The 15,719-nt window shown below is 47.8% G+C and overlaps 1 protein-coding gene across 1 annotated transcript in view; it reads right to left on the reverse strand.

The window, feature by feature from the left end:
- The window catches only part of AFAP1L2 (actin filament associated protein 1 like 2), a 161,185-nt gene that overhangs the window by 31,500 nt on the left and 113,966 nt on the right, over positions 1–15,719 (reverse strand). The window contains exons 6-9 of the mRNA XM_088456091.1: positions 8,286–8,497; positions 7,639–7,818; positions 3,556–3,645; positions 307–391 (exon numbers count right to left, since the gene is read on the reverse strand). Coding sequence (XP_088312217.1) covers positions 307–391; positions 3,556–3,645; positions 7,639–7,818; positions 8,286–8,497 — 567 coding nt within the window. The remainder of the gene's footprint in view (positions 1–306; positions 392–3,555; positions 3,646–7,638; positions 7,819–8,285; positions 8,498–15,719) is intronic.

The raw sequence follows: 15,719 nt of genomic DNA on the forward strand, positions 1-15,719 counted from the left end.
ACACTGTGCGTGCTCCAGGACCAAGCATATGCAAGTACGGGAGAAGCAGGACTGTGATGGATCATTGCCACTTGGGCAAACGTACAGCGGGGGCGCGTTGACGGAGCTGCGGGCTACATAGATCGGGATAGAAGCGGAATATGCCTGGTTCCAGGAGTATCATTAGCACCATCACCTGAGGTTGATGACAAGTATCAAACCAAGGATATATATATATATATATATATATGGGCCAAGCACGACTACTGGCGGTTTGCATTCAACTTAGCATCTGGCTTATCACCTCTAAATCCGATGTTTATTTACCTTCCTTAACTTCAGGGGTCTCGGGGTGTCCGTCTGTGCTGCTCCCACTTTCTGATGCCGCAGAGTATCGGTCCGTCCCTTCCCCCTGTGAATCACCATAATGTTAGACCCTGGCAGTATTACCGCAAACATCTGGCTACGTTAGCAGAAAGCTGGTCCCAGAGAATATCGGCTTATGTACAGTATAACACAATAGCAGCTGTTTACAATGTATCAGGAATTTGCTCATGTGCTTTATTGGAAGACCACGTAACCGAAAAGTCGCTACAAAAGGAAAGATCCGGATTTCCATCCTTTGCCATCCTCTCTGTGTCACCCCATAACTAACACATTGGGGCTCCTGGCCATCCTCTCTGTGTATCCCCATAACTCACACATTGGGGCTCCTAAGCCATCCTCTCTGTGTCACCCCATAACTAATACATTAGGGCTCCTAAGCCATCCTCTCTGTGTATCCCCATAACTCACACATTGGGGCTCCTAAGCCATCCTCTCTGTGTCACCCCATAACTAACACATTGGGGCTCCTGGCCATCCTCTCTGTGTATCCCCATAACTCACACATTGGGGCTCCTAAGCCATCCTCTCTGTGTCACCCCATTACTAATACATTGGAGCTCCTAAGCCATCCTCTATGTGTATCCCCATAACTCACACATTGGGGCTCCTAAGCCATCCTCTCTGTGTCACCCCATAACTCACACATTGGGGCTCCTGAGCCATCCTCTCTGTGTATCCCCATAACTCACACATTGGGGCTCCTAAGCCATCCTCTCTGTGTATCCCCGTAACTAACACATTGGGGCTCCTAAGCCATCCTCTCTGTGTATCCCCATAACTCACACATTGGGGCTCCTAAGCCATCCTCTCTGTGTCACCCCATAACTCACACATTGGGGCTCCTAAGCCATCCTCTCTGTGTATCCCCATAACTCACACATTGGGGCTCCTAAGCCATCCTCTCTGTGTCACCCCATAACTCACACATTGGGGCTCCTAAGCCATCCTCTCTCTGTCACCCCATAACTCACACATTGGGGCTCCTAAGCCATCCTCTCTGTGTATCCCCATAACTCACACATTGGGGCTCCTAAGCCATCCTCTCTGTGTATCCCCATAACTAACACATTGGGGCTCCTAAGCCATCCTCTCTGTGTATCCCCATAACTCACACATTGGGGCTCCTAAGCCATCCTCTCTGTGTATCCCCATAACTCACACATTGGGGCTCCTAAGCCATCCTCTCTGTGTATCCCCACAACTCACACATTGGGGCTCCTAAGCCATCCTCTCTCTGTCACCCCATAACTCACACATTGGGGCTCCTAAGCCATCCTTTCTGTGTATCCCCATAACTCACACATTGGGGCTCCTGAGCCATCCTTTCTGTGTATCCCCATAACTCACACATTGGGGCTCCTGAGCCATCCTCTCTGTGTATCCCCATAACTAACACATTGGGGCTCCTAAGCCATCCTCTCTGTGTATCCCCATAACTCACACATTAGGGCTCCTAAGCCATCCTCTCTGTGTATCCCCATAACTCACACATTAGGGCTCCTAAGCCATCCTCTCTGTGTATCCCCATAACTCACACATTAGGGCTCCTAAGCCATCCTCTCTGTGTATCCCCATAACTCACACATTGGGGCTCCTAAGCCATCCTCTCTGTGTATCCCCATAACTCACACATTAGGGCTCCTAAGCCATCCTCTCTGTGTATCCCCATAACTCACACATTGGGGTTCCCAAGCCATCCTCTCTATATCACCCCATATTTGCAACCATGTAAAGTAACTTGTATTTTAAATAAAAGGATGAATACTGATAGGATTAAAGTGCCCTGTACACCTACACCGAGGGGAGGCAGCCATTTTGTATTCAGGAGAATGCAGCCTTATCCATTCACTAGGAGCCAGTGACATCACTGAGAATGCAGCCTATCCATTCACTAGGAGCCAGTGACATCACTGAGAATGCAGCCTATCCATTCACTAGGAGCCAGTGACATCACTGAGAATGCAGCCTATCCATTCACTAGGAGCCAGTGACATCACTGAGAATGCAGCCTATCCATTCACTAGGAGCCAGTGACATCACTGATACTGCAGCCTATCCATTCACTAGCAGCCAGTGACATCACTGATACTGCAGCCTATCCATTCACTAGGAGCCAGTGACATCACTGAGAATGCAGCCTATTCATTCACTAGGAGCCAGTGACATCACTGAAAATGCAGCCTATTCATTCACTAGGAACCACTGAACATCATAGGGCAGTGTTTCATAACCTCGGTCCACAAGGCACACTAACAGTCCAGGTTTTAGTGATATCCATGCTTAAGCACAGATGGTTAAATCAAAATAACTGAGGTACTAATTAAGGGCCTGATTCAACAAGGAACGCAGTTGCTTATATGCACGCAACCGGCCGCGTGTTGTGTACTGCGCATGCGTATGCCTCGCAATGCGCAGACTCGAACTAGCTACTGCTATTAGGACTGCGATCGCAGAGGCTACACAGACCCATGGCAGAGTGATTGACAGGAAGTGCCATTTGTGGGTGGTGACGGGGTGTGGTCGGGCGAACGCAGGCGTGCCAGTGCATTTCAACGGCGTTGCAGGGATGTGCATAAATTAGCCACTGTGATACCATACGCAGCCTGAGGCCTCATAGCGTACGCAGCAGTTAGCAATTCCTGAGTGAGGTCTGACCTGCCTTACCTGTGCATATGGGTCTGACCGTCCGATGTTACCGATTGTTTCACTATATGGACAAAGTATACGGATGTGAGTAAGGAGAAGTGGGCGTCCTTATGTCAGGCTGCGATCGCAATGTGAGTGCAAACATTTACATATCACCGCTGATTTTAGCAACTTGCGCTGAGTGCGTATAAGCAGGATAGCGATCCGTAGTGAATCGGGCCCTAAGACACTTGTGCTCAAGTATGGCTATCCTTAAAACCTGGACTGTTAGTGTGCCTTGAGGACCGTGGTTGGGAACCCCTGTCATAGAGAATGCAGCCTATCCATTCACTAGGAACCAGTGACATCATTGAGATTGCAGCCTATGCAGTCACTAGGAAACAGTGACATCACTGAGATTGCAGCCTATGCAGTCACTAGGAAACAGTGACATCACTGAGAATGCCGCCTATCCAGTCACTAGGAAACCGTGACATCACTAAGGTACTAGATATAAAGTTTTACAATATCATCCATATGAGGAATGTATTCTAAGCCATATACCTTGCTCTGGGTGGGACGTTGATTGTCTGCAGTAACCAATGAGATGTCGGGGAACACATCTGTCTGCAAACCATTGATATCCTGGATAACCTATGGAAAAGATGCAATAAATTATTGTATGACTAATCAAGAACCCGGCTTCAGTGCCGTGGTTGTTTTATAAACTCCTGGGTTAAAGAGCTAGCAATCTGTCAGCTCAGCATACCCAGCCTGACAACACTCATCCTCACTGACTGCAGCAACGTCTATTCATTTATAATTGCCTGTCACCAGCATCTAGCAACATTGTATCGGCCCTGAGTTATTTCAGGTTCATGACTTGGGCTCTGTGAGGCTGCTGGTCACATTGTCCCATTGTCCGTTTTATTAGGTCCAACAGAAAACTGACAACTTTTATCTATGGCTGTTTGAAGTTTCACTATAACATGTTCCCATTACGTGGCGCACCAGCGTTACACCGACATTTTACAGCCATTTCCATTCATCTCCAGTAAATTAGAACCATTTTCTCAAAGCTCCTTTGTTGAGTTTGTCTATTTTTCTCTACATCAAAAGCCTGGCCCCGGAGACCCCCAGATGGAGAGGGGACCCGTTTACGAGAGGGCACTTAGGAGGCGTCTGAACAAGGGTCCTATCTTTGTCTGGTCCTGCTTTATTATAGAACTGGCAAATATGTACAATCAGGTTGAAGTTGTCCAAGTTACAGCTGAAGTGGCCATTATTGTGTTTTATAAGTAGTTATTATTGTCATATGAGTGTTCATGCACCTGCTCAGGCAGCCCGAGGCGCTTCAGCTGTTGGACTACAAGTCTCAGCATTTATATGTATAACCAGCTTCCATTGGCCCAGATGCTGTAATCTCTCTGGCTGAATGTAAGGAGACCTGGCTAGGTCGCTATTAGCTGTAATGCTTCCTTATCACTGAGAGACTTTGCTGTAAGTAAAAGTCTCCGTACCCTAATTCCAGTTCAGGCTTTGATGTTACTTAAAGACACATTATGGATAAGAATATGTAAATCATATGTAAATATCGGTGCTGTTGTCCACTCTTTATGCTTGTAGCAAAGTCAGTAAGCTAAAACATATAACACCTAAACCTGTAGCCGTAGCAGATAGTAACCAGCATTCTAACACCTTCAGGTCACAATATTATCCACAGGTGACCCTATTTCTCTAGTAAATGTGTATATTTGGTTTACATCATACTTACCGACTCCCTCTCCGGGAGCTGCTCTCAGCTTCAGGGGGCGGGGCCAAACTATAGCCATCATTAGTCCCCGCCGCCTTTGCAGGGAACCCCCCACCACGCGCGATTTGCGGGTCCGCGCGGAGGGGCAAGGCTAAATGACGCGATTCGTGTCATTTGGTCCCCCCCCTCCCTACGGACACGCAAATTTCACGGAAAATCTCCCCAATGACCCTGCCCACATGACTAGGAAGTGGGAGATCTGCCTAGTATTCCAGGAGTGCGGAGAGTTACCCGAAAAAAATCGGGAGCCTCCCACGACTCCCGGGAGAGTAAGCAAGTATGGATTACATACATGAATATTAAGGCCACATTTATTCATGTATATGTAATATATATGCCTAAAATATTACTTTTAATATGATTTCTTATTTCTGTCCTTTGTTTCTCTCCTTAAATAAAAATAACTTAATTCATGTATTTTGCAGGCATGTATAAATGTGTATTATATATATATATATATATATATATATATATATATACACACATGTACATACATTCTGACTGCACTGTATTATTATTATCCTTTATTTATATAACACCACAAGGGTTCTGCAGCGCCTTACATAGTACATAATCACTGTTTCCTTGTGTGCTCATTTGTTTAGCAGTACAAACAAAGCAGGACAAATACAAGGTCTATAAACATTGCTGTATGACAGTATATACTGTAGAAAGGGAGAGAGATTCCTTACAAGAGGCCAGCGACATGCAGGAAAAAGCGGTAATAACATTATTTTATTTCAGTCCTTCTAAATCTAACAGTGGAACAACCTGACAACCATTGTTGTGGCCATTATCAAGGCTTCCAGCTGCTCTGTACATCTCTCATCTTTATCACCCCCCTCCACACCCACACTCCCCCCTCCTCCACACCCACACTCCCCCCTCCTCCCCACCCACACTCCCCCTCCTCCACACCCACACTCCCCCTCCTCCACACCCACACTCCCACCTCCTCCACACCCACACTCCCCCCTCCTCCCCACCCACACTCCCCCTCCTCCACACCCACACTCCCCCTCCTCCACACCCACACTCCCCCCTCCTCCACACCCACACTCCCCCCTCCTCCCCACCCACACTCCCCCCTCTTCCACACCCACACTCCCCCCTCTTCCACACCCACACTCCCCCCTCCTCCACACCCACACTCCCCCTCCTCCACACCCACACTCCCACCTCCTCCACACCCACACTCCCCCCTCCTCCACACCCACACTCCCCCCTCCTCCACACCCACACTCCCCCCTCCTCCCCATCCACACTCCCCCTCCTCCACACCCACACTCCCCCCTCCTTCACACCCACACTCCCCCCTCCTCCCCAACCACACTCCCCCCTCCTCCACACCCACACTCCCCCCTCCTCCACACCCACACTCCCCCCTCCTAAACACCCACACTCCCCCCTCCTCCACACCCACACTCCCCCCTCCTCCCCACCCACACTCCCCCTCCTCCACACCCACACTCCCCCCTCCTCCACTCCCACACTCCCCCCTCCTCCACACCCTCATACTTATCTCCCCCCTGTTAGCATCCTCCTCCACTTGGCACTTCAAGTTCTTTTCCTCCTATCTCATTGTAATTGACTCTTAAAATTTTTACCCCTCATCCAATTGTTAACCCCTTCTATCTTTTAATGGTTTTATCCTCCCAATTTATCGATCACCCCCTTTAGCATTATAGCATTCACCCAATTCAGCAATTTCCCCACTGTAATCATTTATCCTACCCTGTAATCATTGATATCCCCCTGTAATATATATAACACCCCCCCCAGTGATATATCAGCTATGCCCCATATACAGATCAAGGCGGAGCGTGTGACTCTGCTGAGCAAGATGCATTCACTGCAGAGCTCTGTACTCAGGGAGGCAGACAATTATACATCGGCTCATGCAGAACTCAGCTACATACACCTGCTGGCACTAGGCGAGTATGAACCACACTCACTGATACTAGGTACATAAGCCTCACATATTGCTGGTTCTGAGTGAGAATGACACACATCCACTGGCAGTAAGACCTACACCTGCTGGTTCTAGGACAGTAAGATCCACACCTGCTGGTTCTAGGACAGTAAGATCCACACCTGCTGGGTCTAGGAGAGTAAGACCCACACCTGCTGGTTCTAGGACAGTAAGACCCACACCTATTGGTTCTAGAAGAGTAAGACCCACACCTGCTGGTTCTAGGCAGTAAGACCCACACCTGCTGGTTCTAGGACAGTAAGACCCACACCTATTGTTCTAGAAGAGTAAGACCCACACCTGCTGGTTCTAGGACAGTAAGACCCACACCTGTTGGTTCTAGAAGAGTAAGACCCACACCTGCTGGTTCTAGGCAGTAAGACGCACACCTGCTGGTTCTAGGACAGTAAGACCCACACCCGTTGGTTCTAGAAAAGTAAGACCCACACCTGCTGGTTCTAGGGCAGTAAGACCCACACCTGTTGGTTCTAGGACAGTAAGACCCACACCTGCTGGTTCTAGTCAGTAAGACCCACACCTTCTGGTTCTAGGAGAGTAAGACCCACACCTGCTGGTTCTAGGACAGTAAGACCCACACCTGCAGGTTCTAGGAGAGTAAGACCCACACCTGCTGGTTCTAGGAGAGTAAGACCCACACCTGCTGGTTCTAGGGCAGTAAGACCCACACCTGTTGGTTCTAGGACAGTAAGACCCGCACCTGCTGGTTCTAGGACAGTAAGATCCACACCTGTTGGTTCTAGGAGAGTAAGACCCACACCTTCTGTATCTAGGACAGCAAGACCCACATCTGCTGGTTCTGGATCCTAAATATGGATGAAACCAATAAAAGTCTATGTTCTACCTTTAGCCACTGTAAAGCCTGATCCTTGCTCTGCATGCCCAGGACAATGACGTCAGCATTGCTTGGGGTGATCTTCAGCTTGTGCTCTTTCTTGCGGACATGTTTCTCTTTGTGGACTACGGTGCATCCAATTAAGCCGACGTCCAGCTGAGGGCTGTGATCCTTGGAGCTTTTATAGCACTAAGAAAGGAAAATGTCTCCTTCATTAAACATGTATTTAATTACATATATTCAGGAGAATCTACATACATACAGTAAGTAAACTAGTGGGTACTGTACAGCAATAAGAAAGATGGAGACACGGAGAGGGCAGTGATATGTTCACAGAACCGTAACTAGACTTTTTGGTACCCTGTGCCAGAGAGAGCATTGGCGCCCCTCCCCCCCATGTTTTAAATAGGGACATCTGAGAAAGGGCCATGGCCTCACGGGGAAGGGCCAGGGAAGAGATAGGGGAGGCCAGGAGATGCCGGGGATGAAAGAAGAGGAAGCTACAAGTGAGAATGATAATAACGGGAAAATCAACAGGCCCAAACAGCGCCCCCTGCTCTGCGGTGCCCTGTGCCATTGGACTGGCCGCACTACCCTAGTTACTGCCCTGTATGTTCACCTAACACAACATTAACCAGCCTTAAATCTCCACTTACCATTAATCTATTGTCCTTGATAACGCAGAGTTGTTTTGTCCACTGGCTCAGCCACTTCTTCCTCCAGAGAAACGCGCAGATCATCGCGTCCTTCATCAGCTCGATGGAGGCCTCTGTGGACGGCCACTGGTGCTGGTGGGCAGCCGACTTCCCTTTGATATTTTCCTCTTCATCGTAGGACTCATATGAGCTGCTGATGGCGTCTCCATCCTCTGTGAAGGCAAAAGACCATAGAATAAAGCAACAGCTAATTAATATAGGGGAGCATTTTATAGAAATTGGGGTTATGAACATATGTGGGGTGATTTCGGGGCAAGTGGGGTGTCTGAGTGGCATGTAGAAGGTCTGTGGACACATGGTGGCATTTAGGGATGAATAAGTGGGGGTGTGAAGGACAAGGCGGAGCTTGTTTTATTATTGAGACTAAGCGTTATGTGCTGCATATTTGATGGTTAGGAAACCGGACATTGAAGTGTATCAGGCAGGGCCGTAACTAGGGTGATGCGACCAGTGCCATGCCACAGGGCACCGCAGGGCAGGGGGCGCTGTTTGGGCCTGTCAATTTTCCTGTTTATTATCATTCTCACTTGTAGCTTCCTCTTCTTTTATCCCCAGCATCTCCTGGCCTCCCCTATCTCTTCCCTGGCTCTTCCCATGAGGTCACAGCCCTTTTTTATATCGTATGTCCCCATTTTAAAAATGGGGGGGCGCCAATGCTCTCTCTGGCACAGGGCACCAAAAAGTCTACTTACGGCTCTGGTATCAGGTTATCCATCACTAGCCTATCACAACCACTAAAAGTAACAAGTTTGTATCTTTCCGTTAATAAATTCTCCTAAAATGCAGATCAGCAAAAACAAAGTGAAATTTCGCAGAGGTCCAAATTTCTTCCGTTACAGACATTGAATTAAGCTCCTGTTTTTCTGTGCCGCCTTCCATGTCTATATTTGCATTCTGGGGAATGAATGGAGCTGGGCTGATGACGGTCCATTCATTCTGATGTGTGGGGTAAGACTGGGAATGCCAAAGGCCAAATTCCATGTGGCGAAACGCGCAAATATTTTGTGGAACACTGTTGGAAATGTTATTCCTCTCTATACTATAGGCACATCTACTAACGTCTAGCAAGCCAGTAAATCTAAACTAACAAGTATGTACATCTCTATTCTTTGTTTAACATTTTCATTATTCCTAGCAAATGAGAATCTTCCCAATACTTCTTACTGGTACATAAGTGTATGAGCACTAATTTCTCCAAAGCATCACAGTACATGAATTGTCCAACACACAATATTGTGCTTAAAGAAGAATACACTATGTAACAACAATCTATGATATATTACATGAAGTACCAGTTCTTAATGATGGGGTAGATTTACTGAAGTTTCTAAAAATGAAAAGTGAGGTGTTGCTTATAGCAACCATTGAGATTCTGTGTATCATTTCTCTATGGCATCCTAGGTGTGAGTGCGATCCACCCCCCCCCCAGCCTCACATTATGGGGGTGGGAGCTGCAGGACCCGGGCCCCTCTAACAGGCCCAGGTAAAGAGTACTCCCCCCTCAGCGCTCCTAATTATTAATATCAATATGTCGACATTTTAACCATGTTGACATTCAGAGCCTGTTGACATCTTGGTGTCAACATTCTAAATGTCGACTTTTCATACCACACCAGTAAAAACAACACATTTAATACAAGTATCCTGAATAATATAGCAATAGGTATTTTAAACAAGTGTTACAAGCTGTGTCTGATCACCCATCAGTGTCTCAGAGTCAGTAAAATGTTTAATGAATGGGAAGTCTGGGTTGTTTAGTGAAAGCTTTGTATGACGGTGCCTTGGAAGAATGTGCCGCGGTGACCGACAAGATAACAGCAGCCGGCGGAGGGTGATGTGATACGCGTGACCTTTATGACGAATCCCGTTTTCCTGTCACATTCCAGTTTTATCGATATCTAGAACAGCAGCTTGGAACAGAAATGTGTTTACCTGTGGAATAAGATTAAACGGTCCACGGTCACTATATAGGAAAGTAACCATTAACCGTTTCCTAACCAATGAAACATGGATCCCTAATATAGGACATAAGGAGCAAATTTAATACACATGGAGGGATATGAAAAATGAATAACAAGCTTTTGCTGTCAGGATCACACACGCCTGCTGGTGTGTAGGTGACGAGTTACTGGCAGCCATTTACCAAGGGCAGGGGTATAATGCATATTCCAGGACAGGTCACACTTGCGCTATCATATCAGCAGATGGGTGGGTCAAAAAGGTCAAATAACAAAGCACAGTAAGCCTACAGTGACATCAATGGCCACTCTATTGTATTTATTTACAGTGATTTATATAGTGCACACTGAGCCTGATTCAAATTGCCGATGTTTTTGCAAATAGAGCGTTTTTTTGCCACTGCGCATGCGGCAAGGTATATTACCACAGTCGGACGCGGCAAGTCTTTATTCGTAGTGTGACTGACAGGCAGGGATAGTTTGATGGAGGCAAGGGAGAGTGTCGGCAGAAAACTAAGGTGTGTCTCAACCATTACGGTGGCGCCTCACATCCTGCATCTGCGATCCTGTAAGCAGGAGACATGGCTCTGGCGTCTCAGTTATGGCGGCCATTATGAGTGACCATAGACTTACTCAGGAGTCGATGTTTGCCTGATCTGCATCTGATGTTGCAGACAGCTGCGTTGGCTCCGGTGGGCATCTTAGTACGAGTCCTGGCTGCTGTTGAATTAGTATATTTCCTGCATCCCCAGCTGCAAGAATCGCAGCTGCGACAGGTATAGCAATAGCGTACCCTTCCGAATCAGGGCCGCTATTCCACAGCGCTTTACAGAGAATGTCTGCCATACGCATCACTACCTGCCGCAGCGGATCTTACAATCTATATTACCTACTACATGTACACATACATACACACTGGGGTACATTTATTGTCAGAAGCCAATTAACCCACCAGCAGAGGTACCTCCCAACATGACCCATTCCAGGAGGGACAACATGCTCCACTCCTGGACTCCCCTGGTAATGTACAGTATGATTGCCGTCACCTGTGTAGAACTAGTTAATTGATAACACAGGTGTTTCACCACAGGTGATGGCAATCATACATTACCAGGGAAGTCCAGGAACTTGTTTATGTTGGGAGGTATGTACCAGTACGTATTTGGAGTGTGTGACACCAAAACAATCGACCTAAATCTGAATTATGCATTATACCATCTACATGTTTTGTAATACAATCCTTTGTTATCAATGTGGAACAAATTACTGGTCCCTGTCACTTTGGGGGTCTCTTTACTAAAGGCCCCCGTACATCAGCGCTGGATCGCTGCGTCCCTGCGTTCCTGCAACCCGGCATCGCAGGATCGGTGAAATCCAACATGTTGGATTTCACAGATATGCCGATCACGATCCAAAAATGATCATGATTGGCACATCGGTGAAATTTAACAGGTAGACTTTCACTGATCCTGCTACGGATCGCGTAACGTCCATGGGCGCCAATCGTCATTTCCGATCCGAGCGCAGGATCGCGAGATCGGACGTCTGATGTATGGGGGCCTTTATGCCTTGGATGGAGATAAAGTGAACGGAAATAAAGTCCCAACCAATCAGCTCCTAACTGTCATTTTTCAAATCTCTGATGCTGCTACTTACTGGTCCCTGTACTGATTTCCGTATAGTTAGCGTGTAAGACGGCCAGCCTAGCTAGCAGCTGTCATTTGACATCTAGGACAACCCAGTTAAACTTTAGGAGAGGCAACATTAAGATGCTCGAATAGATTTACAATTGGGAGCGGTGACATCCAAGCTTCACCCTGACTCCCTATAGGCCTGATTCTGAGCTGAACGCAACAGCGTCAACGTCTGCGACATTATACAAAGCCCTTCCCTGCTGTACATCCATGCATCAGGACTGAGCGATCTATTTACTAAGCCTTGGATGGAGATATAGTGAACCGAGATAAAGAACCAGGCAATCAGCTCCTAACTGCAATGTCACAGGCTTGCAGACTCCGGGATTTGTGTTGAGCCATTCACCGGCGGCTTTGCAAAATTCAAGCATCTGCAGCATCGGTCGCAGTTCATTAGAATATCGCAGTCCTAAGTGAGTCTATGGTCCCGCAGAATAGCCGCAGGAACGGAGACACCGAAGCCATATTTTTTGCGTACGGGATTGCAGGTGTAGGGTGTGATAGGCCCCCAAAACGACCACAACACGCCTGCGTCCTTTGGCGCCACTCCCGATCACCTCCCCCAAATACTCCCTGACTGTTAATCACCCCTGCCAGTAAACAGTCACTGCAACCACCGACAGTCATGTACCTTGACACACGCACGGTTTACTGATAATCGCTCAAAGCCATAACATCGGAATTGCGTACACTTCTGAATCAGGCCCTTAGATGTTAGATATAGCTTGGTTCGTCTGTAGATTCCGCCATCGGTCGCACCACAGAAACTTGCACCAATCCTCTGGCAGGTGCTGACTATCCGACTGATTATGGCCTTTGTGCATGTGATTAGCCACGCCCCCTGTGACCGCTCGGTCACCGCCTAGGAACGCCGCTTACATTTCCAATACACTTCTGCTACCGCGCATCCAAATCTGTACTGCGACTCTGTACGTACAAAATTTGGACGCATGTGCGTTTTTTGACTCAGGGGTCTCTTTACTAAGCCTTGGATGGAGATAAAGAAAACAGAGACAAAGTCCCAACCAATCAGCTCCTAACTGTCATTTTTCAAACACAGGCTGTGACATGGCAGTTAGGAGCTGATTGGTTGGAACTTTGGGCCTGATTCAGACCCGGTCGCGAGCGCTGTGTGCTCGCAACCGGGTCGATGGTAGGCCAGTGTGCATGCGCACGACGAAGCCGGCTCCGTCATGCGCATGACCCGGAAAGCGACGGGCACACCATCGCTCCGGTTCTCGTACCAAAGGGGGCATGCTGTCGATGTTGAGTGACAGCACGCCCCCTTTGGTGGGTGGGCCGGGGGTGTGGCTGCCCAGACGGAGGCGTTCCCATGGGAACGCCTACCGTCTGGGGCCGGCCCCACTGACATCACGAGAGATGTCAGTGGGAGAGCTTTCGGCTCTGATAGAGCCGAAAGCTCTCTGGGGCTTGCGATGAACGAGACCCTACCACAAGGGTCTCATCGCCAAGCCCGAAGGTCGCAATGGTCTTGACCATCGCGACCATCATCGTGGCCGCTCGCTATAGCTGTGGGTGGTCACCCACAGCTATGCAAGCGGCCAGGAGGCCGTTCTGAAAAAGAAAATTCCTGGCCCTGATTCAGAGCGAGCGCTCTGTCAGAGCGTCCGGCTCTGAATCAAGCCCTTTATCTCCAACCTAGACTTAGTATATAGACCCCTCAGACAAGTGTGGGTGAAAAACATCCCCACACTGCGTCCGATATTGCCGCGGCCCCCGATACAGAATCAGGCGCTATGTTACAGTAAACTGACCAGTATTTTTGTGCTACACATAAAAGCTTTCAGTATTTTCCCTGCATGCTAAAAAATTGCAACAGGGTAAAATATGCTAAATTGCCCCTTAATTGCAAGCTCTTGGGAGCACCCTGGCTCTGGGTACAATAGTAGCCCCAATAACTGAGACAAAACGTTATCATAATAGCAGACAGCAAACAGCTCTATTTCTCCTCCCAGCTTCACCGACAGCTTAATGCAAAGTTGGTTACAAAGCTCTTTTCATGGCAGCATGTACAGCACAGCAGGCGGAGAGGAGAGGGTACCGGTATGTATTGTGACATAAATATCCCTTTCAGTAACACGGATCCCTATGCCCGCAGAGCAACCTATATATCCTGTGCCCGTAGAGAGAACAGAGGAGGGGGCTGGGAGGAACGCAGGACACATCCGCAAGGGGAGACATTGAGGGTTTTCTGTGTAATGTCTAAGAATGTAAATTACATGGAGTCACTGGCAGGCCCAGGCCTCCGGAGATTGATCAACTATTTATGTCCTTATATTTATCATGTCCATATGTCAGCCAGGAGCGGGATTATCCTCAGATCCTTCTGCTCATTAAATTCAACTTTTCCCAACTTTTCTCTCTAAAAAAGATCGTAAGGAATTAAAACGAGATTTATAAATTGTTTAAAACATAACAGCGGCGGGACGGAAGGTTCTTCTTATAATACACAGAGTGAAACTGGTGCGATATTAGGAACTTGTAAAGGGAAATTCTAGTTATTACCCACAGCTATAACGGAGGAAGAGAAAGGCAGATTATGTGCGAGCTGCCGAACCGCAGTGGGAGACGGTAACAACATTTGGACAACGCAAATTAATAAATAATTTGTATAAAGGCCCCCATACATCTGCGATATATTGGGGCATTCCCCGATCCCCAGGCGCCCAGGTCAGGGCATTGGCGAATCCAACATATTGTATTTTCCTGATTTGCCAATCCCGACCACAATATAATCGGGATATGATACCAAAATATGATGGAGATCAGCAAATGGGGGATTTTACCCATAAAGAATTTCACTGATTCCTCGGTGGATCAGTGATCATCAATGGATGCCCATCAGCATTTCCATCCGGCAGATCAGTGGTTCCCGTCCCATTGGTGGAATCGTCCGGCAGATGTATAGGGCCCTTACAGCAGCAATAAGCAGTAGAGGCCCCGGAGGGTTTATGTGGCCCCTGAATGTTTGTACTCCCCCCTCCAGGGGCCCAGCAGTTCTCCCTAAGAATACATTTTTCATCTGTCCTGGCATCGGGAGGAGGCTCTGATGTCCCAGGATGGGAATGAGGCATTGATATATTATGGGTGTAAGTAATGCAATATTAATGTTGCAATTGAAGTAGCCATCATGATCCCTACTTCACTCTGCAAATGTAGGGACGGTGCAGGAGGGGGAGGTTAGATTTAGGCACTAGGAGAGGAGGGTTAGGGGTAGGGTGAGGTAGAGGGTTAGGATACTGATCACCGGTATCTTGACCTCCAGGATCCCGAACATAACCCGTTAGTAAATGATGGTTATTACATTTAGTTTGTGTGCTCTAGTACATGTACATTAAGATTTCCACCTTAACCTTATGATGAAAATGATTCATTATTTACTTCCCAAATATCATGTCGCAGAGCCGCCTGTGTGCTGTTGGATGTTGCTGCTATTTCAGTCCGCAGACAGTTAAATGAATAGTCCTCTAATGAGTGAACACAGACGGGCCCATTTACACCGTAGCTTTAATAGCCCCTCTCAGCCTGCCAGGTCCAGGGCGACTCGACCCCGCCAATCGTCTTTGTCGCTCACAATGTGCGTGTCATTAATAAAGCTGGGAGCAACAAAACTACATTACTAGATTACACTGATCGATTCGATGTGCGAGAATTGTACGACTGGGTCTCAATCTGTGTTAAAAGGTCTCCGGTGCGAGTCG

This window comes from Taudactylus pleione, unplaced genomic scaffold, assembly GCF_031769625.1.
Source record: "Taudactylus pleione unplaced genomic scaffold, aTauple2 ptg000685l, whole genome shotgun sequence".
Classification (NCBI taxonomy): domain Eukaryota; kingdom Metazoa; phylum Chordata; class Amphibia; order Anura; family Myobatrachidae; genus Taudactylus; species Taudactylus pleione.